General features: G+C 38.4%; 1 protein-coding gene across 3 annotated transcripts; it reads left to right on the top strand.

Annotated features, from left to right (window-relative positions):
- The first annotated feature begins 250 nt into the window (after window positions 1-250).
- LOC112501952 (putative lipase C4A8.10) lies at window positions 251-22,422 on the top strand. Of its 3 annotated transcripts, XM_025105746.1 has the most exons (11): window positions 251-580; window positions 1,489-1,633; window positions 15,574-15,641; window positions 16,970-17,040; window positions 17,847-18,095; window positions 18,696-18,859; window positions 18,931-18,986; window positions 19,073-19,125; window positions 21,706-21,874; window positions 21,959-22,056; window positions 22,137-22,422. In XM_025105746.1, the coding sequence occupies exons 1-11, from the start codon at window positions 376-378 to the stop codon at window positions 22,251-22,253; spliced, it is 1,395 nt and encodes a 464-aa protein (XP_024961514.1). In that variant the 5' UTR covers window positions 251-375; the 3' UTR covers window positions 22,254-22,422. The 3 variants fall into 3 exon arrangements, with proteins under 3 accessions (XP_024961514.1, XP_024961516.1, XP_024961515.1); XM_025105748.1 differs by lacking the exon at window positions 15,574-15,641; XM_025105747.1 differs by lacking the exons at window positions 21,706-21,874; window positions 21,959-22,056.
- Window positions 22,423-23,453: the final 1,031 nt, after the last annotated feature.

Below are 23,453 nucleotides of genomic sequence, written 5' to 3'. Positions count from 1 at the left end.
GGAGATGCAGATATCTTTCACATGAGGGGCACAATTTAACAGTGTTAGCGGGAAGGACCGATTTGAACTTCAAAACACGATTTCTGGGTCAAGAGTGTATTTTATGATTTCGAGGGACGAAAACAGAAAAGTGAGACATTCATGAGGGACTAAATGTGTAATTCACTCTGATTTTTAAAACTGGGTGATTATTGATTTTTTTTCTTTCTTATCGTAATATATAATGGGTGAAAACCAATTAACAGGAAGTGTTCAACGGAGATGAATAAGTAGGCGTGGGAATCCCTCTTCATCATAATCATCAGTCACAGAAGAAGAATGGAAGCTTATGATGAAACCCCCAGTGGTTTTTTATCATTCTATATATAAATATTCATGCCATACATACAAATGGCATCCTCGGCGTCCTTGCTTCATTACGCCACACCTCCCCTACTTAATCTTCGAAGAACCGCTAGTTTAGGCCCATCGCCTTCCAATTCGAATCCAAATTCGCCGTCTTCATCTTCTTCTTCTTGTTCTTCCTCCTCGTCTTGGCCGTGTTGCCAGGGATTTTCCTGGACTTTCTCCAACTGTTTTGGTAAATTCCTATTCCCTTCTTTCTTGTTTCTCTTGCCTAGTTTTAATTCAATGGCTTTTTTTTTTACTTTTGTTAATCAAAAGGAAAGACGTTGCAAACCTTTTGACGGAAATTGTCAAGGGTAAGATTTGATTTGCCATTTTTGTTGATGGGTTTTGTCTGAATGTGGTCCAAAACTTCGATTAATGTTTTGCCAAAACAGTTTTTATCGTCTCGTCTGTAGATGATATGTTTCCTGTTTATCTGCAAAAACAGAAGCATCACAGCTTCTATGAGTAACGGACCATTTTTGAACCATCAACAAGAAAACGATGTCGGAAATATGATCTTCAGTAGGCCCGATTGTGTTTCTACTGCAAAATGGAGGATGCATCGTCTGTAGATGATATGTTTCCTGTTTATCTGCAAAAACAGAAGCATCACAGCTGTAACGGACCATTTTTTGAACCATCAACAAGAAAACGATGTCGGAAATATGATCTTCAGTAGGCCCGATTGTGTTTCTACTGTAAAATGGAGGATGCATGATGTTAACTATTTGAGATCAATTTTCTGCCTCTTGGTTTAAGATGCAATATTCAATTTTCATACTCTAAGTTCAATAGATTATGAAAGTGGATTGCATGAATGAGACCTACGAGTGAAAAAGTAACCTTTTTGAGTTATGCAACTCTCTCCTTCATTCCTTCCTTACAATCTTGTACCACATTCAATTTAGTGTCCTCTACTGTCTTTGTGCTGAGTCCTTAGTCCAATAGAGTTTGTATAGGGTGAGCCAAAGAGTTGAAAATAGGCTTCCAACCTTCGTTTTGATCTGCATTAAAGTGCTTTGATTTTGTTCCCTATACTCTAATTTATTTATAACTCAATTTCTTGTTTACTTGTGAGGGTTTTGCAAAATGCTGCAGGCATAAATGGCATCTGGAAACATCATATCCTTAGAGCTCAAGCTATGAGCACAACTCAAGGGAATCTTACATCACCAAGGTGTGCCAATGGAGTGAAAGATGAACCGGATCATCTTCTTGTCCTTGTTCATGGAATCTATGCAAGGTAAACATTTCATTTTGTATTGAGATTATGTCTCCATGATAACTGAATGTTGAGACAGTCTGCTCACATATTTGGAGGAGAGTCCACTTTGGATGAGAATGAATGGGGATTTAGAAGAGACAAAGTGGATTGTTTTTAGGGATACAAGATTAGAGTGTTGAATGGTAATTTTTGTTTTTAAGATAGTCGATGCTGCTATAAAAATGCATATTCTGTGCTTTAAGCAACTCATATCTGCTGATTGCTTTTACTGGAACTTCCATGTTTGCAATAAATGACCAAGGTGGTGGTGGCAGCTTTGGTAAGTATCTTTCATTCTACCACGTTGGGGCTTAAAAGGAAAAAGAAAGGGGGGGGGGGGGGGGCGTACTACAACATGTTTTTGATGTTGCGAGAATAGTGTTATTTTATATATATTAGTAGTAGTAAGGCTGGGTAAATAATTGGGAGTCAACAAGAAATAATTCTAGGCCTTTCTGTCCACGTGGAGGGAGAGGGGACCAAGCTGTCAGAACCTCTTTGCTTTCTGTTGGCAGTAGGTTTTAAATAGGAGACATCGTTGGTAGAGGAAGGCATCCAGTTTTGCCAAAATACTTGTAATGACGTGAGTCAGGGAGAGTACCCACCTTTCGAGCGCCAGATTTCACTTTTGAATTGCCAACTGAAGGAGAAATATATGACTATATCCTCTGATCTTAATAAATTGTTCTAAAATATATCAAATTGGTATTAGAGTGAGATCATAGCTGGTAACGACGAAAACCATTGTTTTGCGTGGAAAGGAATTGGAGGGTAGAATTGGTTCTATACGTGTGTGAAGTTGCTGAAGGAGGATTTCAGATCCTTGAGGAGGGATATGGAAACTGTGATAGGATAATGGACATATTAATCTAAGCTTTACGATGAGCCGCTGAAGATGGGTATTACCACAGTTTGTCTGAGGTAGAAGAAGATACAGAGAGGAATCCACATCTTCATGATATTGAGATGGAAGAGAAGAGAGGAGAAAATTTAGAAAAAGAAGGCAGAAGATTAATTACAAGGAATAGGGATGAAGATCGTTTAGATGTGGTTTTTGGGGAACACCACCGCCACTGCCGGTCTCACCACCACCTCTCCCATCTCTGTGGACGATCTCTGCTACCGATCTCGCTACTACCAATATCGTCATCATTCTCCACCCTCTCCGCCATCATTGCCGCCGCCGAAGCCCCCACTATTGTTTTTTCCTCTACGTTGATGGAAGTCAGTACCACAGAAAGGGTGCTGACCATGGTTTTCAAAATCGTTTGAGGAGTACGCCTTGAGGCAAGGCAGTCCAAAACCGCTCATGAGGCAGCGCCTCATGGTCCCTGAACGAGGCTTAAGTCTCAATTGGTGAGGCGGTGCGTTGAGGCGTGAGGCGTTTCTGAGGCGCAGGCCTCTCCAAACAATATTTTATTCTTCTCCATTTCTTACTTTTTCCTTACTCAAGAAGATATTCATCTCAAAGGCCAACCTAAAAAGTAAGTTTTTTTAAGTTTGTGTCCATATTTTTAGTTTATGTTTAATGTATTATATTATATTATTTATATTTCAGTCAAGTATATATGTTTTATATCATGTATAATATATTTTCTATCTGTATAATGTGTTATGTATGTTTTTTTTGTATATTTTCTGTTTTTCTGTAATATTTTTATTTTCTGTTTTCTATATTATTTTCAGTTTTCTGTATTATTTTTCGGTTTTCTGTGGATTTGGAAGATGCAAGTGATTATGGATATGACTGTGGAGCTATATAACTTGATCATGCTACGGGGAACTATAAGATTGATATGTGGTTAGACGTATAACTAGTATTTTATGAATCTATGATGTTTAAAGTTTGTGCAGGTCCGGTTTCTTCCTCGGAGTCACTGTCGGATGCTACTTGTATGAACGACCCTTCATCTTTGGTCATAGGCTTCGTTTTTAATCTTCCTTCGCAGGCGAGATGGTGGTGGGTGCGATTGTCCAGTCGCCGGTTCGTCGATTTGGGGTTCTCTTTGCTGAGCCCTAGATTTTATAATAGCCATTTCTGCCTTAGAATAGGTCTGATAGGTGTAGTTAATCGTAGTCTTAAATGTTGGTACGGGGAAGAAGTGGTCTTGAATGGAGGTCGATGAGAGTAGCGCCGACGATGCAGGACTTCGTCGGCGTGAGATACAGTTACGGTGAGGAGTTGAAGGCAGAGAGAACAGAGCGCAAGGGAAGAATTTAGTGTTTGGTCAGGTGAGTCTTGTCATCTGATTTCTTTTTGCATGAGGTAAGAAGGGAATACTATATCATAAAGTCCCCAAAACAAAATCAGAACCAAACAAAAAAGATTGATAATCAGTATTACTCTATATGGGCTACCAAACCAAGCCCAAGTGATTTCATTTCCAAAATATAGCCCATATCAATTCCCGACCCAACCAACTTTTGGCCCAACATTTTTCTTTGCTTTGACCTAATAAAAAAATTGTCTTCCAAAAACATCCATTTTTTTTTATTTTGTTTTTGTTTTTGAACCGAAAAGAAGTCAACATTCTCATACCATCTTCTTGTTTCATAAAAAATATCATTTTTCAAAAATCTTAAAATTTTTAAAGAAATGAAAATCCCTATGAACCAAGATGATTTCACAAAGCTTTGGCCGAAAATACATGGATTGTTTTGAAAATTGACTTTCGTGCAATTTGTGTTCTACCAAGAATCTTGAGCTAAAAATAAAAAATTACCAAAATTATGCCACGCATAAAAGTTATTTACAAACAATTGGACTTTATCAAAAGCCCCAATTCATTTTTCAAAATGAACAACCCCGGTAGGTTGTTGCAACATTGCCAAGGGATCGAAGAATGGTTTTACACGTCCGTTTACTTTAAACGTAGTACCCTTTTCCGGATCAATTAACTCAATTACTCCACAAGGGTATACTTTGGCAATCTGAAATGGCTCGGTCCATCTTGAATTCAGCTTTCCAGGGAACAACTTGAGTCTAGAATTGAACAGAAGTACTTGTTGACCTTCTGTCAATTCTTTTGGAAGAATTTTCTTGTCATGCCATTTTTTGGTGTTTTCTTTGTAAAGCTTGGCATTTTCATAGGAATAGGTCCTATGTTCTTCCAATTCACACAACTGCAGATATCTTTTCTTTCATGCCTCATCTAAACTCATGTTCATTTCTTTGATGGCCCGGTAGGCTTTGTGTTCTAACTCTAGAGGCAAATGACAAGCTTTACCAAAAACCAGCTTATAGGGAGACATTTCGATGGGGGTTTTGAAAGCAGTCTGGTAGGCCAGTCCTTTTTGTGTGGTTTGACTACTTTTGCTAAAATTTCCTTTATCTCCCTATTTGACAACTCAACTAATCCATTGGTTTGAGGATGGTAGGCTGTGGCCATCCTGTGCTTTATGTCATATTTTTCCAGAGATTCTTACAACAAATTATTTATGAAGTGTGTGCCCTCATCACTAATCAAGGCACGTGGTATACTGAATATTTGTGAAAATGTGCTTGTGTAAGAACTTGATAACAGTCTTAGCATTATTGGAATGGCAAGCCATAGCTTCCACCCATTTAGATACATAGTCTACAACAACCGGTATGTATGAACAATTATTGGAGAGAGGAAATGGACCCATAAAATCTATACCCCAAACATCAAACAATTCTACTTCTAGAATTCCATTTAAAGACATTTCATTTTTTTGAGAAATGTTTCCACTCCTAAGACACTCATTACAACTTTTTACAAAGTTGTTGGCATCATTGTGCAAAGTAGGTCAAAATAAACCTGATTGTAGAATTTTTGCAACTATCCTACTTCCTCCAAAATGTCCTCCACATGGCCCTGAATGTCAGCGCTTAAGAATTGAGATCACTTCCTCTTTCGGGGTGCATCTTCTAATCACTTGATCTGTACAAAGTTTAAATAAGAAAGGTCATCCCACAAATATTTCTTTGAATCAAAGACGAACTTTCTTCTTTGGTGTTTATTTAGCTCTTTGGGATTAATCTCACAAGCTAAATAATTAACAAGATCAACAAACAATGGTACTGTGGTGTTTAGGACCAAAATCTTTTCATCAGGAAATACTCCACAGATGTCACCACTCTGTACAGGTTTGTCTTGTTTTTCCAACCTAGACAAACGGTCAGCCATTTGATTATCCACTCCTTTCCTTTCCTGTCAATGATTTCCAAATCAAATTCTTGAAGTAACAAGACCCACTTTATCAACCTAGGTTTTTACATCCTATTTAGATATGAGGTACTTGATGGCATAATGATCAGTATGAACAATTACCTTAGTGCCCATCAAGTATGATATGAATTTTTTAAAAGCAATCACAACTAATAATTCCTTTTCAGTAGTGGTGTAAGTGATTTGAGCTTCATTGAGAGTTCCGCTTGCATAATAAATTGGGTGGAAAATCTTTTCTCTCTTTTGGCCTAATACAGCTCCTACTGCCCAGTCACTAGCATCACACATTATTTCAAAGGGTTGAGACCAATCAGGTGTTACTACTACAGGGGTAGTGACCAATGCTTCTTTTAAGATCTTAAAAGCCTTTTTGCAATCTTCATCAAAATTGAAGACATGGTCATGTTGTAGCAGTAAACAAAGAGGTTTTGAAAAATCTTTAATGAACTTCCTGTACATGTCCTAAGAAACTTCTGATTCCCTTAACAGTTGTTGGTTCTGGTAATTTTTCAATCACCTCCAACTTTGTTTTATCAACTTCAATGCCTCTTTTAGATATGAGATGTCCTAACACAATGTTCCCTTTAACCATAAAGTGACATTTTCCTAGTTTAAAACCAAATATGTTTCTTCACATCTTTTAAGACTTTTTTCAAGGTCTTGTAAACATAGATCATATGATGTCCCATATACAGAGAAATCATCCATGGAGTGTTCCAACATATCAGAAAAAATAGACATCATACACCTTTGGAAAGTGGCAGGGGCATTACATAAACCAAAAGGCATTCTTCTAAAGGCAAAAGTTCCATAGGGACAAGTGAAAGCGGGTCTTTTCCTGGTCATCTGGTGCAATTGCAATTTGATTGTAACCAATAAAACTCTTTCCCTGTTAATCTGTATAGCATCTGGTCAATGAAGGGTAATGAAAAATGGTCTTTTGGAGTGGCTTTGTTAAGCATTCTGTAATCCATGCAAATCCTCCAACATGACACTATCCTAGTATGTATAAGTTCATTCTTCTCATTTGGTACCACTGCTCATTTGGTACCACTGCAACTCCTCCTTTCTTGGGTACACACTGTACAGGACCGACACAAGAACTACTAGCAATAGGATATATTATGCCAACATCTAACCATTTCAGAATTTCTTTTTTTGACAACCTCCTTCATCACATGATTAAGCCTTCTTTGAGGCTCAATGGAGTTGAAGTTCTTATCTTCCAAAATGATTTTATGTTGACAAATGGTAGGGCTTATGCTCTTCAAATCAACATTGGTCCATCTTGTGGCTTTAGTATGGAGTTTCAACATGTTGACCAAATTCTCTTCTTGATCTGACTCTAATGATGTTGAAATAATGACAGGCAACTTCCCTGCTTCTCCTAAAAATGCATACTTCAGATGTGAGGAAAGTTGTTTCAACTCTAGGTCTGGAGCAACTTCCAAGGAAGGAACAAGAGTTTTCCTATCCTCAGTCTCTAATACTTTAAAAACAACAAATTCGTGTGGTGATTCTAATTTCTCTAATTCTTCTTTTTTATTACTATCAGACTCCCTTATTACCAAAATTTCCCCTAAACTCTTTTCTTGACACCAAGATTCCATCAAACTCAAAGCTGAACACTCCTCCTTTTCTTCACGATACCTAAGGGAATTAAACACATTGAAAGTCATTTTTTGGTCTTGGACTCTCATTGTTAACTCTCCCTTTTGTACATCTATCAGGCCAGTGGCTAGGAAAGGTCTTCCTAAAATGATGGGGATGTCTTTGTCAACCTAAAAGTCTAGGATGATAAAATTAGCTGGAAAAATAAACTTATCAACCTGAACTAGGACATCCTCATCCTTTAGGATAGGCTATAGACTTATCAACTAACTGAAGTGTAACAGTAGTGGGCCTAGCTTCACCTATGCCTAAAGTGTTGAAAACAGATAGAGGCATTAGGTTTATACTGGCACCTAAGTTACATAAGGCCTTTTCTATTTCTTTTCCTCCTATTGAACAAGGTATGGTGAAACTACCTGGGTCTTTAAGCTTAGGAGGAATTTTGTTGGATAATAAATCACTACACCCTTCAATTAGAGCTACAGTCTCATACTCAGTCAACTTCTTCTTTTTGTTCAAAATGTCTTTTTGAAATTTTGCATAACTTGGCATTTGTTCAATGGCTTCTACGAAAGGTATGTTTATATGCAACTGCTTAAAAACATCAAGAAACTTTTTAAAATCAAACTGCTCCTTTTGATTCCCCAACCTTTGAGGATAAGGAACGTAAGGTGTGACTAGAGTAAGAGATGTATTCTTTTGAAGTATAGGTGTTGAAGGAGTTTTCAAGATAGGTTCAACAATGGGTTTAGTCTGAAACGGTTTTTCAGGAAGTACTGTTGGACTGCCACCAGAGTGTGACAAATACACAATATTCCTATCTTGGGGTTTTTGTACTGCTGTGGGTTCATCTGGAAAAATAACACGGGAAAATCTGATTTTTCTGGAATGGTTGTGGTATCAGGGGGCTTACTTGTAATCTTGGGCCCAGGGATATCACATGGCTGTTCTAAGGGTAAAATAGCAGAAGTTGATGTTGTGGAATTCTTTTCAGGATCTGCTTTGTTTGGATTTTCTGAATCTTTTTGTGTATTTTCTGATAAATTCTTTCCACTCCTAAAAGTTACAACCTTAACATGCTCTTTTCCAATCCTCTGAGGTATCTTAGTGTCACTGGGCAGGGATCCTACCGGTTTTTTCCTCATTTCCAAAGCCATTTGACCCATTTGTATTTCAAGATTTTTGATTGATGCCTTGAGTTTGGGTCATGAACCCTTTCATCATTGCTTCCAAAGAATTAGATGATTTGGCATGTTGATTGGGTCTTTGTTGGAAAGAAGGTTGTTGATTTTGAGATTGAAAATTAGCTTGGTGGTTATTTTGAGTGCCTTGTTGTGATTGTAAGTGAAAATTGGACTGTCCTTGTGGTTGAAAATTGGACTGTCCTTGCAACTTTGGCATTGGTGGATTAAGAGCTGGACTGTGCCATGAAAAATTTGGATGTTGTCTCCATCCAGGATTGTAAGTTTGTGAAAAAGGTCCACTCTTATTGTTATTAACATAATTTACTCGTTCAGGATTTCCAGGACATTGTTCAAAAGAGTGGCCATCACCACAGTACACACATTGCACGAAAAGAACAGTAGGAATAGAGGTAGGGGCATCAAGCTGCACAGGTGGGCTAACAGTAAGATTTTTAATCAGAGAAGCCATATTAGTGAGTTGAGCTGTTAATGCTGTGTAAGCATCTACCTCATGTACCCCTGCTGTTTTTCTAGGTACTTAGTGCATGTGGGTCTGCCTAGTGTCTATTATTGTTAGAAATCTTTCAAGTATGTCAAAACCTTCATTATAGGTACTAACTGTGAAAGCTCTGCCTGTAGTAGCATCAAACATTTGTCTAGCAACAATATTTAAACCATTCTAAAATGTCTCTAGCTGTATGCAGTACGGAATGCCATGGTGTGGGCATTTTCTCAGTAGCTCTTTGTACCTAAGTGTGCAACCCACGGACAGGTCTGCAGGAAACTGTAGGATTTGTCCGGTCAACGTCTGCAATGTCAGCAAATCCTATAGGAATTCAAAGGACTTGATCAGTTTTGAGATTTGGCCATTTTTTCATGTAAAATACAAGGATTTCACATAACCTCAAACTTACTAATAATGTAAAAAGAAAGACTGGCGTTTGGTTCGCAGATTCTGGAGGAATCTGAAGGAATTGGAATGTTGAATTCCTTTGACCAGATTCATTTYCTTCGTTTGGTTCATTCTTTTCAGCGGAAGGAATCTTCAGATTCCTATGAATTCCATRGATAAAGGATTTTAACATTCCTTAGCAACTACATGATATTTTGATGGAATAGAATCTCTATCTTCATTATACCAAATATGCCCTTAACCTAATATACTATAATCTCATAAAACTCAATATGACCATCGTCGACCACCTCTCGACCACTATTGATCTGAACCACCACCGACTACCACCGATCAGAACCACCACCGACTACCACTGATTTGAACCACCGTCGACCACCACCACCGATCTGAACCACCGTCGACCACCACCACCAATCTGAACCACCGCCGACCACCACCACCGACTACTACTGGTCTGAACCACCGCCGACCACCACCGATTTGAACCACCACCACCGACTACCACCAATTTGAACCACCGTCGACCACCACCGATCTGAACCATCGCCGACCACCACCACCTACTACCACCGATTTGAACCACCGTCGATCTGAGCCACCACTGATCTGATTCACCGTCAATCTGAACCACCGCCGATAACCGCCATCTGAACCACCACCGATCTAAACTACGCTGACCACCACCATCGACTACCACCGATCTGAACCACCGTCGACCACCACCACCAACTACCACCTATCTGAAATACCGTCGACCACCACCACGGATCTGAGCCACCACTGATCTGATTCACCGTCAATCTGAACCTCCGACGATAACCGCCATCTGAACCACCATGGACCACCACCGATCTGAACCACTGTCGACCATCGTCATCTGAACCACCACGAACCACCATCGATCTGAACTACCGTCAACTACTACTGATCTAAAGCACCGTCGATCTAAACCACCATTGTCAAAAAAAGGGCATTTTGGTCATTTACCAAAATTTTATTCCAGTTCTAAAGCTACATTCTGTGAACCAAACAGAAAGATTCCAATTTTTTAACAGATTCCATTCCAAAGTCTGCCAACCAAACAGGTGGTCAAACCTGACAACATTCCATTCCAATTCCTTCAAAGTCAAATTCCTTTAACATATTCCATTCCATCCAAAAACATTCTGTGAACCAAACGCCACCTAATAGACTCAATTGAGATAATAAAATAAATCTAAAAGAAGGTAAAAACAATGCAAATAGGGTTAACAAATTAACACCTATCAATTATGCATGGGTTACTTAGGTATTCTTACTCGAGCATAAATCTGGGATCAACTTTGTTCTCCCCAATTCTCTTTTGATGATAAAAACCCAATCTGGGGTGAATAGTAAAAGGTTAAGATCTGATAATTCCTGAGATTATTTCAATCAAACCCTCACTTCCTATTGTCAAAAGGAGGGAATAACGCATGAGTCTTCATGTGTTAAAACACCTTACAAAAAGGGGACTGCAGAAAGAAAGAATGGGCATCTATTAGACCAAACCAGAGCGTTATTATTTCAAAGAAACGTGCCAAAACATTTATGGGGGGAAGCCTTTCTCACAGCCACTTACCTAATCAACAGACTTCCTATACGAGTTCTAGAATTCAAAATCCAATGGAGGTAGTGTCCTCTTTTTACCCTAACACATCCATCTCCAACAACCTTGTGCCTCGTATCTTTGGGTGTCTCATTTGTTCATATCCATAGCCAAGAAAGAGGCGAACTTGACCCTCGGGCTCTAAAGTGTGTTTTTATGGGATATTCCTCAACCCAGAAAGGATATAATGCTACCATCCTCCATCCAAGAAGTTTTTTGTGTCAAGAATGTGACATTTAGTGAAAAAGATGCCTATTTCGCCCAACCTTATCTTTAGGGGGAGAATTCTAGGGAAGATAAGGGAAGCTTAGAGAACTTTATTGTTGAATTGTCTGATATTTCTACTCATATTCCAGAACTAGTTCCTAATTCTACTCATATTCCATAACCGGTCACCGATATATCTGATCCTATACCAGAACCCAGAACCGGTTACCCATGTTTCTGATCCTACTCACAATCCTGATCTTACTTTAAATTCTGATCATATTCACAGTTCACAAGCTCTTAAATTAGTAACATCCAACCTAGTTCCTAAACCTACCCCTAACACACGCATCCCGAACCTGAAAGCATACGGTTCAGAAAGAAATTGGTGTACTCAAGACAAAAAAGGAACATTCTTGAATCTCAGCAAGTTCAAGAATCCAACATGGGTCCTTTAAATGAGGTAACAGTTTCTGACTCTTCACCATTACAAAATGAAATTGAATTTCCGGTAGTTGACCAAGATCTCTCGATTGCCTTCAGGAAGGGAACGAGAGAATGCATAAAGAGACCATTATACCCATTGTCACACTACCTATCCTTCCAAAAATTCTCTCCTACCTGCAAAGCCTTCCTTGTTAACCTTAACACCATCACCATCCCCACTACCGTATTGAGGCATTATCCGATGAAAAATTGAAGCAAGCCATTAATGTTGAAATGCAAGCACTCGAGAAGAACAAAATTTAGGATCGGGTAAAATTGCCAGAAGGGAAAAGGCTGGTAGGATGCAAATGGGTCTATACTGTGAAGTATAGGGTTGATGGGTCGATCGAGAGGTATAAAGCAAGGTTGGTGGCCAAGGGATGTACACAAACTTTTGGCATCGATTACTTGGAAACATTTGTGCCGGTTGCAAAGATGAAGACAGTTAGAGTAATTCTATCCCTAGGTGCTAACCTTGGTTAGGAATTACATCAATTTGATGTAAAAACGCATTTCTGCATGGAGAACTTGAGGAGGAGATTTACATGGAAGTCCTGCGTGTCTATAAAAGGAGGGGTACCAATACAATGTGTAAATTAAAGAAACCATTATACGATTTGAAACAATCTCCTCAAGCATGGTTTGGGAGATTCTCCAAAACTATGGTTTCCTTAGGATAAAATCAAAGTCAAGGGGACCACACTTTGTTTATCAAACACTCAAAGTCCGGGAGAATAACGGTCCTTATAGTGCAGGTGGACAATATCATTGTGACGGGTAACGACGAACAGTAGCAACAAGCCTTGAGTCGTTGTCTAGCCAAAAAATTTGAGATCAAGACGTTGGGAAAACTGAAGTCTTCCCTTGGAATTGAAGTTGCTCATTCCAGAAAGGTGATTTTTATAGCTCAGCAGAAGTATGTTACTAATTTGCTAATAGAAACAGTATAAAGTGCATGCAAACCAACAAGTAACTCCTATAGACCCGAACCTTAAATTGGGAAACACAGAAGAAGATGGCATGGTGAACAAAGAAATGTATCAGCGTCTTGTAAGGCGACTCATATACTTCTCTCATACCAGACCAGATGTAGCATATGCTGTAAGCGTGATCAGATAGTTCATGCATAATCCAAAGGAGTCTCACTTCCCAGCTGCACACCAGATTTTACAGTACCTCAAAGGAACACCAGGAAAAGGAATTTTATTCGAAAGAAACAATAGTGTGACCCTTGAAGCTTATATTGATGCAAGTTATGCTGCATCACCGATTGATTATAGATCAACAACAGGGTACTGCACCTCTCTTGGAGGAAACCTTGTAACATGGAGAAGCAAGTAACAATGTGCGGTAGCATGGTCTAGTGCAGAAGCAGAATTTCGAGCAATGGTACACGGTATATGTGAACTATTATGTCTGAAAATCATCCTAAAGGATTTGAAGATTAACCGGGGAGGGCCAATGAAACTCTATTGCGACAATAAGTCAGCAGTGGACATCGCTCACAACCCTGTTCAGCACGATTGGACCAAGCATATCGAAGTTGACATACATTTCATCAAGGAGAAGCTAGACAGTGGCCTAATATGCACCCCATTTGTGCCAACTCATGAGCAACTTGCAAACTTTTTCACTAAAGGGCTATGTAGACCAATGTTTGAGAAGATTACATCCAAGCTGGGAATGGGAAATTCCCACTCGCAAGCTTGAGGGGAAGTATGGGAAAATGGAAATGATTATGTATTCAATAGGGGATCATGTATAATCCCATAAAATCAGGGATTTCATAGGATAGTTTTCTTTTATTATAGCTTAGCCTCTTGTGTATATTTTGTATGATTTCTTTCGATAATCAGTACATTGGAAATATGTTAAAATAAAAATAGTTGAGCAATGTTGAATACTTTTATTCAAATCCGAAGGTCAATGGTGCTGTCCAAATCCAAAAAAATAAGAATAATGGTGTCCAAATAAAAAAATAAAATAAGAATAATGGTGTTCAAGTCCAAAAAAATAAGAATAATGAAGCCTTGATATTGTTGGATTAAAATGAAACCGAATGGAGGTCCAAAAATAGAGGCCCACAAAATTATTTCCTAGATCAATTATCCAATTCTTGATGGGGCCTCGGATGAACACATATATGGATCACACTTTGCCACATTGGATTCGGTGGAGCATCAAAGCTAGCAATAGAGTTGCTTGATTACCAAGAATAACTTCTCTACTCAGTAATATCTCAAGACAATCATCGACATGCTCAAACTCAAGGTTTAATGTGTGTCTAATACGTATGTAGGTTGCCTATTATTATATGGCATGGTTGGTCAGTAATCAATCCATGTTCCATATAGTGTTGAATTTTGGTAGGAGTCTGACTGAAAGATGCAATTCTTTTCTAGAAGTTATAATTCAGATGCTATGATGCTTGTATGAGTCCTTGTTTCATGAAAATTACATGTAACCTAGATCTGACACCTGTTTAATTTAGCCTTGTCCGTTTAGATCGAGAGCATATTGTGATATTGTTATAATATAATATTGGAAAAAGATTGCAAGTTTAATATGGCTGATAGGATCCCTTCATGTACTTCAAGACTTTGAGTACTTTGGTAAAGAAGTTTGTAGTCCACTAGTTTTTAGTGAAACACGATACATAATCAACTACATATACTTTCTAGGGATGAAGTTCTTATTCTTTTTTCTTGGAGGATGAAAGTTCATCAACTGCTTGGACGTATGAATTAGGTTGTTGCCATTTTCAAGTTGGTCTACTATTACTTGTACATCAATTGAATATTGGCAAATTGGGATCTTATTATGTTGGTAATCGGAATTTTGAGTCCCCAATGTAGGATGTGTTGACAGCAACATCATGTGCAATAGTCGAAGGCTTACACATAAGAATAGATCGGGATTTGAGGTGACATAGAAGGTACATAACATGATTTTGTAAGTGTTACCGATAACTTGCTTTGATACCTTTCAATCAAGAGATGCCATGGTGTAACGGTTTTCTCACTTGTATATATTTCATCTTACCATGTACATGCACAATATGCACTAAATCTAGTTTGTACTTGCTGATGCATCTCTGAATCCATATATGAGTGGGCCACACAAATGATGGTGTGTGCTTAATCTTGGGATTGATTCTTCCATTTTATTACTTTGTGCTTTTAGATAGATTTGATGCTTCAAATGGTGTTAGAGCTCTAGTTTTCTGAAGTTACAGGTTAAAGTTTAGGCATGCACTTGTTACCCGGCTTTTTCTTTATTGAGCTTACCCTTTGAGAAGGGTTGGTTACCAAGCCTACTTGTTTCATGAGTTCATATGTTCTAGTCCTCTGTACTAGCACTTGTACCTGAGTTGAGTTGGTTAGTTCAACGGAGCTTTAATATCAATTGGACAAACGTGGTATGAAGGTTCCAATTTTGAGTCTCTATAGTTGTGCATGTTACTCTCCCTTTGTTCAGGGGCTGTATAGGCCAATTATTAATTGTATTGTTCAATTTTTCCTAAATCCTGTGGTTTTTCTGTATTCAGTTCGTCATGCACCCAATTTTCCTCTAACCAACAATGCTCGTGCCTGAAAATTTGGCTTCATATGCTAGTTCCTTTCTTATGATTATGCTTGCTTTTGATTTATATCAATAATTTGATATTGAAATGGGCAACGCTCTAAATTATGCAGCCCCAGTGACTGGAGATACGTAGAAGCAGAGCTAAAAAGACATTTGGGGAGACACTTTTTGATACATGGTACATTTTCTCGTCTGGTTCGATTATGCCATCCTATTTTTGTTCTTAGGTGGGGATCATTATCATAGCAGTTGACTAAATTACGTTGAAGGAGGGCCAGGAACTGAACTCGATGAGGGAAAGAGTCTTTCTTTTTCCGGGGTTTCAATTAAAAAGGCTAAAAGGAAAAGGAAGTGATCGAGAGATGACAACCAGGAGGTGGGCTTGGAAGCAGCCATCCTGTAAAGAAAGTATAACCGAACCAAAATAAAGGAAAGTTTTATAGGGTAATCATTAGACCAGCTATGTGGTATTGGTTGAATTAGAGGAAGTTGAAAGTTGTAGAAATGAGGGTGCTTAGATGGACTTGTGGTCGGACCTTGTTTGATAGGATACCGAACGAGGTCTTGCGGACGGTGTTGGGAGTTGCACACATCATAGATAAGCTAAGAAAGGGAATTGCGGTGGTCTGGTCACGTTTGTAGGAGATATGTGGCGGCTGCCGTGAGGAGGATAGAAAGTGTGAAGGTGAAGTCAGCGAGGAGGAGGGATAGGCCAAGGAGGAAATGAGATGAGCAACTGAGGTTAGACATGGCGCATTTTGGCAATTCCTAGGACATGACCTTTTGTAGGAATTATTGCAGACGTAGGACTAGGGTAACAGACTAGGGGCGGGGCGGGGCTCATTAGCTAGAGTAGACGGGAGCTAGAGAGGTAGAGGATGGACCGTAGGGTTTGTGAGCCGATAGTTAGGTTACAAGAGTCCTAAGTTACACTAGAGGTGTGTGATTTTTCTTACCTTGGCTATGTTTTCTTGTACATATAATTCTGTTTTTATGTTTGTGCTTACTTCTAACTCGGTTTTCTTGTTTCAAGCTCTTCTTTTTGAACTCTCCTTTTTTTATATCCTCATTTTTCTTGGGCAAAGTTTTTCTTTGTTGCACGCACTTATCACATGCTGGGGTCTTTAAGGAAACAACTGCTTTACTCCTCAGAAACAACTGCGTACATCCCACTCCCCAATACTGGTTTGGTTTATTTGTGTTCTTTTTTTTCCATTGGTTTCTTTCCATACTTTTGAAGAGCAACAGATAATGATGATATTAATTATCAAGCACCAAGTTTTTCGTGAGTGCTATCTTGGAAAATGACATTTATCTTTTCGTTTTTACCTTAAATTTGAGGTAGTAATGCTGGTTGGTTGGCTGCTAAACACATAGTTAGAATTGCTATAGGATTAACTGCTTTGTTACTAATATGAGATCGTAAACTTATGTTAATTTTCTTTCAAGAATTTTAGCTCATTCCCTTGGTGGTTTGATTGTTAACACGTGAACACATGTCTGCAGCAAGCTCATCTAACACTTACTCTAAAACCTTTGCTGGAATTGATGGGGCTGGAAAACGGTTAGCAGATGAAGTGAGTATCCAGTGTCCTGAGTTTATTCCACTATGTAGCATACTCATAAACAGTAAAAGTTTCAAGAAACGGTTACGTTTGTCCAAATAACTCAGGGTATCATCGTAAAAGTTTACTTCTGGTACCCTCTTTTGCAAATGTAGTTATATACCAAAAGTTTAAGCATGCGGTATGCATCCAGTCAGCCATATCAAATTGTAAGGCTTAAAATAACTTTTATTGACCGAACTGGAGGGGCACGTGCAATTGGGTAATCCAATCACCACATTTGACACTTTATCAACTCTGTGATCAACACATTTGCAATTGAGTGGCTACTGCCAACATCTATTGAAAAACATAACAAAAAGGCGACATGGAGGTGCAACTGGATCTTTTCCTTTAAACAATGACATGTCAATCTTAATGATGAAGTGTCATTTCATATCTTTGGCATGTAATGCCTCTATGGTTGCTTCCTCAACCCCTTCCTCTTGATGGGACAACCTTGAGTGAACCTTTGAGTGGGGTTCTACAAGAAAGTATAAAGAGTGTGTGTGTGTGTGTGCAAAGAGAAAAACTGGTGTGAGGGTGATGATATTGTAAAACAATGTCATGTCATTGCCTGAAAACGTATTATCCCAATGAAGCATCCAGATCAGCTTTCTGTTATCTTGATAACAGAAGTTGACAGTGGTCACTTAATTGCAGAAATGGTGATAGCAGAATGAAGTAACTGTGTAACATGATATTTGGATCATAGAACTCCAGTCACCAAGTACATTTAAAACAATCACTTTAATGCATTTTGGATCTTGTTTGAACAGGTCAAGCAAATTGTGACGAGTACAGAGAGCCTTAAGAAGATATCATTTTTAGCCCATTCGCTTGGTGGTTTGATTGCAAGATATGCAGTTGGTGTTCTTTATACTCATAATGCCTCAAGTATAGATAATGCTGATGATACAACAGATTCCATATTGAATGCTTCAGGTCATAGAATGATTGCTGGGTTGGAGGCCATCAATTTTATAACCCTGGCAACACCGCATCTGGGAGTTAGAGGGAACAAGCAGGTTTGGTTTTCTTTATAATCATGATCGATAATACTTTTATGAGGTCATATTATTTTATCAGTAAAGGTTTTTTATACAAGGCGTTCCATACTTGTGACATTTGCCATTTTGTGAAAACCAGAGGTAGTCTCCATTCACGTATCTTGTGATCAACAACTGAAATTAGCCTAGAAGTTGCACTTGGACCCAAATGGATGTATCATATTATTTGTAGGAGTTATTGAAACGGCATTTATGCCAGATTGAATATTGATATTCTCTTTCTCAGTACCATGAAGAGATCTTCAATGTCTCGTGGTGAATGCTTATTAGGCGTTGTTCGATGGATTAAGTCTCCTTCAATTGCTTCACTAATACCCATTTAAGATGGGGAAAACTGGAAAGTTTTTCCAAGTTATTTTAGAGGTGAGGGAGGGACTGGACACTAGCCATTGCAACTGAGCAATCATAATAAAGAAAATAGTCTTTATTGTAAGTTACTTAGCCTTGGATAGCCTTGGATTAGATACAACCGGATATTATGCTAATGACATTTCTTGCAACTTCCTGAAATCTATGGAATCTAACCTCCAGACAGTTGATTTAAATTTTATGATTCAGCTTCCATTTCTTCTGGGTGTTCCCATCTTAGAGAAAATTGCGGCCCCGATGGCTCCCATGTTTGTTGGACGAACCGGTAGTCAGCTGTTCCTCACTGATGGTAAACCCAACAAACCACCTCTGCTTTTGAGAATGACAACAGATTGTGAAGAGGGGAATTTTATGTGAGTAAAAGTGTTAGAAGTTGAAATTTCCCATCAGTGCAAGCTTATTCTAAACACTTGTTGTGTTGCAGATCTGCCCTTGGTGCATTTAGATACCGCATTTTGTATGCCAATGCCTCCTATGATCGTATCCTGCCAAGTTACTCTTCATGCTTGCCTTTTCTTTTCTTTCCTCAATTAAACCATTTCTCTTTGCTACTTAACTTTTACTAGATATGGTTGGTCGGCGAACATCCTCAATCAGAAGGGAGTCTGAGCTCGTTAAGGTAATTCTGCTACTAGAATTCAGATATATAAATAATTTCCATGTAGACAGCCGTACACATGCAGCATTTTTTTTCACACAAACTGCCAGCATTTTGCATCATTCCTGTTCAAATTTACATTCTGGTTACCAATCAACACACAATAATCGTAAAGACTGACATATTTGTTGATACTACCGCGCCCAAACTGAATTTTTTTTGTTGTCTTTGGCTTTTCTCTTCTTGGTTGACCAAATGTCATTGATACTATTCAAATGGAACCAACTTTTAAAAACTTCTCATTTCAGTGAACCAAGTTACATATTTTCTCATGTTAGAACACTATCTTTGGCTGTAGGTAGATTCATGTGCCTGAATTTTCTGTGTGAATCGTTGAGGCAACCATCCATGATTCTATTTGAGCCATGCCATGAAATCATGCCAAACCTAGCCGGTTGTCCTCCAGGCTTGGCCCAGACCTGTTCTCCGTCCTATTATGTTAATTGATAATGTTTATAACTTTGTTATTTTTTAATCATTAACATTGTTCAAAAAAGTACCTCCATAAATTATACTACTTCCAATTGAGGATGTTTACTACTTTATAGTATAAAAAGATAAAATCCTATTTATAAAACCAAAACCGTCTGATCTTTTATCTTCATTTTAAAAAATACTCAACACATTCACTCTTTATTTGTACTAAATACGACTCAAACTAGTTGTTATGAGGGGCAAAAAAGACAATTTAAAAAGTCAAAAACAAAAACAAAAAACAGTAGTTTTGTTTTACTTATTTGATCCTTTTTCAGATCGGGCATTTTGGGGCCTTAATTTAATGCACAAGGGCTACCTTGACTGGACCTTGGGCTTGGGCTTTATTCGGTCCTAAGGTAGCGTTTGGTATGCAGACATAATTGGACAGGACTGAACATGATAGAACTGGACAGGACATGACAAGAGGGTAGGTCTGGACAGGACAGGACTAGACTGGACATAACAAGAGTATATCTGGTGTTTGGTACGACTAGGACTGGACGGGACAGAACTAGACAAGCTACCCCCAAAAGTTATTTAATGATTTTAAATATTATATAATAGTTATAATTAACACAAATAAATTAAATAATTAAAGAATTTAATTTATAAATATTTGTACATAATTTTCATAGTTATACCAAATTTGAATGAAAAATTTGATATAATTGACGGTAGTAGTGGTGTTGGTGGAGGTGGTATTGGTTATGGTGGAGGTGGTGGTGGCCGACGGTAGTAGTGGCAACAGGCGGTGGTGGTCGGTGGCCAACAGTGGTTATAGAGGTAGAGGCAGTGGTATTTGGTGGACGACGGTGGTTATAGAGGACATGAAGATGGTAGATTGTGGTGGTGGTGGCGGTTGACGACGGTGGAGGAGGTAGTTGTGGTTGATGTAGTGAAGATAGTGGTGGTGGTGGTTATGGTGGGGGTTATGGTGGAGGTGAGGTGGCAATGAATGGTGGTGGCTGATGGTGGTCGTGGAGGAGGAGTTGAAGGTGGTGAACGGCGGTAGTGGTGGTGGCAATGGATGGTGGTGGTAGGTGGTCGACTATGGTAGAGGTGACAATGGACTTGGTGGGCGGTGGTTGTGTAGGCGGTGGAAGATGTTGTAGTGGAAGATGAGGTGGAGGTGGAGGTGGAGGTGGAGGTGGAGGTGGAGGTGGAGGTGGCCGCCAGTAACCGCCGATAGTGGTGGCGGCGGCCGAAACTAGCAGTGGTGGCGGCGGCCGAAACTAGCGGTGATGGCCATTAAAACAAATATCATATTAAGGTTATATATCAAACTATGGTAGATTAGAAATATTTTAGTTTATATCTCATTCTTGTCCCAAATAGGTGGAACAAGAAAAAACCTCTTTTGTCCCATGCTGTCCCACCTTGTTCCAGTTCTTGTCCCTGTCCCATGTCGCCCCAAACGTGGGACAATGAGTTCTTGTTCTGTCCCATGCTGCGCCAAACATGGGACAGTGAGTTTTGTCCCGTCCTGTCCTATCACGTCCCATGTACCAAACGCAGCCTAAAGGACCGGCTCTAACCAGGTTTTTCAATTTCTTGGGCATGATTGTTCCTACGTGTCTTAACCAGCACTTGTGTAACGGGCCTTTTTCGGGCCTGACCTGGGCTAGTGTCGGACCTTGGGCCCATTTGTGCATTGTCTATATAGTGTTTGGTAAGACTGGTACAACACAATCAATATTGGTTAGTGTTTTTCTTTGGTTTTTCACCTTTTCCTCGAATCGTTTGCGCCGGAACTCTACTGGTTGCAATCTTTCATTGATTTCTTGTTTCCAATACAGTATCCCTATTGGCTCAAAGCTCGGTTAATGAGAAAATAGGTAGGCTCTCGTTGCGCTTTGTGAAAAGAGTCATTCTTTTACATGCATGGGGGATAATTGCTCCTAGTAGGCTTGAGGGTGGCTCAAATTATCAAATGAGCTTGCTCGGCTCGGCTCGGCTCGGCTCGGCTAATTAAGCTATTTGACAAGCTCATCTACACCCTTATTGTTATCAACATCAAAGATGATTTGGCTATAATTCTGATGCTTTGGTATCTAAAATTTGCAGCCCCCTTTCGAATCTTTGGATGGTTATAAACATGTTGTAGATGTGGAGTATTGCCCTCCAGTATTATCCACGGGATCGAATTTTCCTCCCGAGGCAGCAAGAGCAAAAGAAGCAGCCCAAAATGTACCTAATACCCAAAATACCCTCGAATACCATGAAATCATGGAAGGTAAATTAGATACTTGTTTACTTGTAGGAATTTGAATTATTCAGCTTGCGCTAAAATATGATAACCTTTGTTATAATATAATAGAGGAAATGATTCGTGGTTTACAACGGTTGGGATGGAAAAAAGTGGATGTGAGTTTCCACACTTCATTGTGGCCGTTTTTCGCTCATAACAACATCCATGTACGAATTCTTTTGTCTAGTCTTTGTCAAGCTTTTGTTTGTTTTTATATTGTTTGATGTGTTTAATTTGGTGATTGCAGGTGAAAGATGAATGGTTTCATAAAGCTGGAGCTGGAGTAGTTGCTCATGTTGCTGATAGCATTATGCAGCAAGAAAAGCAACACCAATCTTCTTCATTCATCTCTGCCAGTTTGTAGTTCACATGCCATTTCATCAAAAACACAAAACATACATACATTATATATATGTTTGTAAAAATGCAAACACATGAAACATCGTTTTGGTGATTGCAAGTACCAGAGGAGATTAAAAAAGGTTATCCAAAGTTTAGTGATAGATGGGCAAATTTTGCCTTCATTATTTGCCATTTTATTATCTTGTATATATAGGATACAGTTCAATTAAAAACCAATTTTAGGTTTCCAAATCATGATCAAAATTAAGAAAATTAACTAAAGGTGAAAACATAAAGTGATAGTGTTCAGGGCAAAAATGGAATTAATTTTAAATTTAAATTAGATGTCTACCTTATTTGGCCTTTTCTTTTCTTTTTTTTACCTCCTTAATTTTTAAATTAAATTATCTTAAAAACAAGTAATCTTTAGTCAAACAAATTACATCAAAAAAAGAGTTTTTCATTTTCTTCGATTTGACATTCATTTCGATATATGTATGTATGTATGCATATTCCAATATGAATATTTATGTATGTTTACGTGTATACAACTCTTTAGTATCCAACCTCTATATATATATAGAGGTTGGTTATTATACAATTTTGACATTTGTGCAACCAATACAACCCAATCTCAGCCGTCCATTTCATTTGATTAATATGTGATTTCATAGAAGTTTTAATTGTTTCATAATATAAATTATTGATCATAATTAATGAATCATATTCATCTTTCATAAATATTCAAATCATAATAAATGATCAATACTTATATAGAGTTCGTTTCAAATACAACCCATCGCATTTGTATAACCAATGCAACCCAATAAATTGAGATATTTATGGAAATGATGAAAGTTCATTTATTATGATTTGAATATTTATGAAAGATGAATAAAGTTCATTTATTATGATCAATAATTTAGATTAGAAAACAATCAAAACTTCTATGAAAATGACATATTAATCAAATTAAATGGATGACTGAGATTGAGTTGTATTAGTTGTATAAATGTAAACGGTTGTATAATAACCCACCTCTCTCTCTCTCTCTCTCTCTCCCTCTCTCTCTCTCTCTCTCTCTATATATATATATATATATACTATCTTATAAAGCATTTGGCTAAAACTCTTAGAACTCTTAAAAACTCTTAAACCCGTTCATCCCTAAACGATTTCATCCCTATCCGATTTCATCCCATATCTGAATTCGTGTAACTAA

Source organism: Cynara cardunculus, unplaced genomic scaffold (assembly GCF_001531365.2).
Source record: "Cynara cardunculus var. scolymus isolate 2C unplaced genomic scaffold, CcrdV1 Un_Scaffold_739, whole genome shotgun sequence".
In the NCBI taxonomy this organism is placed as follows: domain Eukaryota; kingdom Viridiplantae; phylum Streptophyta; class Magnoliopsida; order Asterales; family Asteraceae; genus Cynara; species Cynara cardunculus.
Note: the sequence above shows the minus strand (reverse complement) of the source record. Positions and strands in the feature narration are given on the sequence as shown.

Bases quoted from the DNA above. Each gene is read 5' to 3' on its own strand.
- LOC112501952 (XM_025105746.1), top strand. From the start codon at position 376: ATGCCATACATACAAATGGCATCCTCGGCGTCCTTGCTTCATTACGCC. The intron at 17,041-17,846 runs GTGAGTATCCAG...TTGTTTGAACAG, and splicing joins GAAAACGGTTAGCAGATGAA to GTCAAGCAAATTGTGACGAG. The intron at 19,126-21,705 runs GTAATTCTGCTA...TAAAATTTGCAG, and splicing joins GGGAGTCTGAGCTCGTTAAG to CCCCCTTTCGAATCTTTGGA.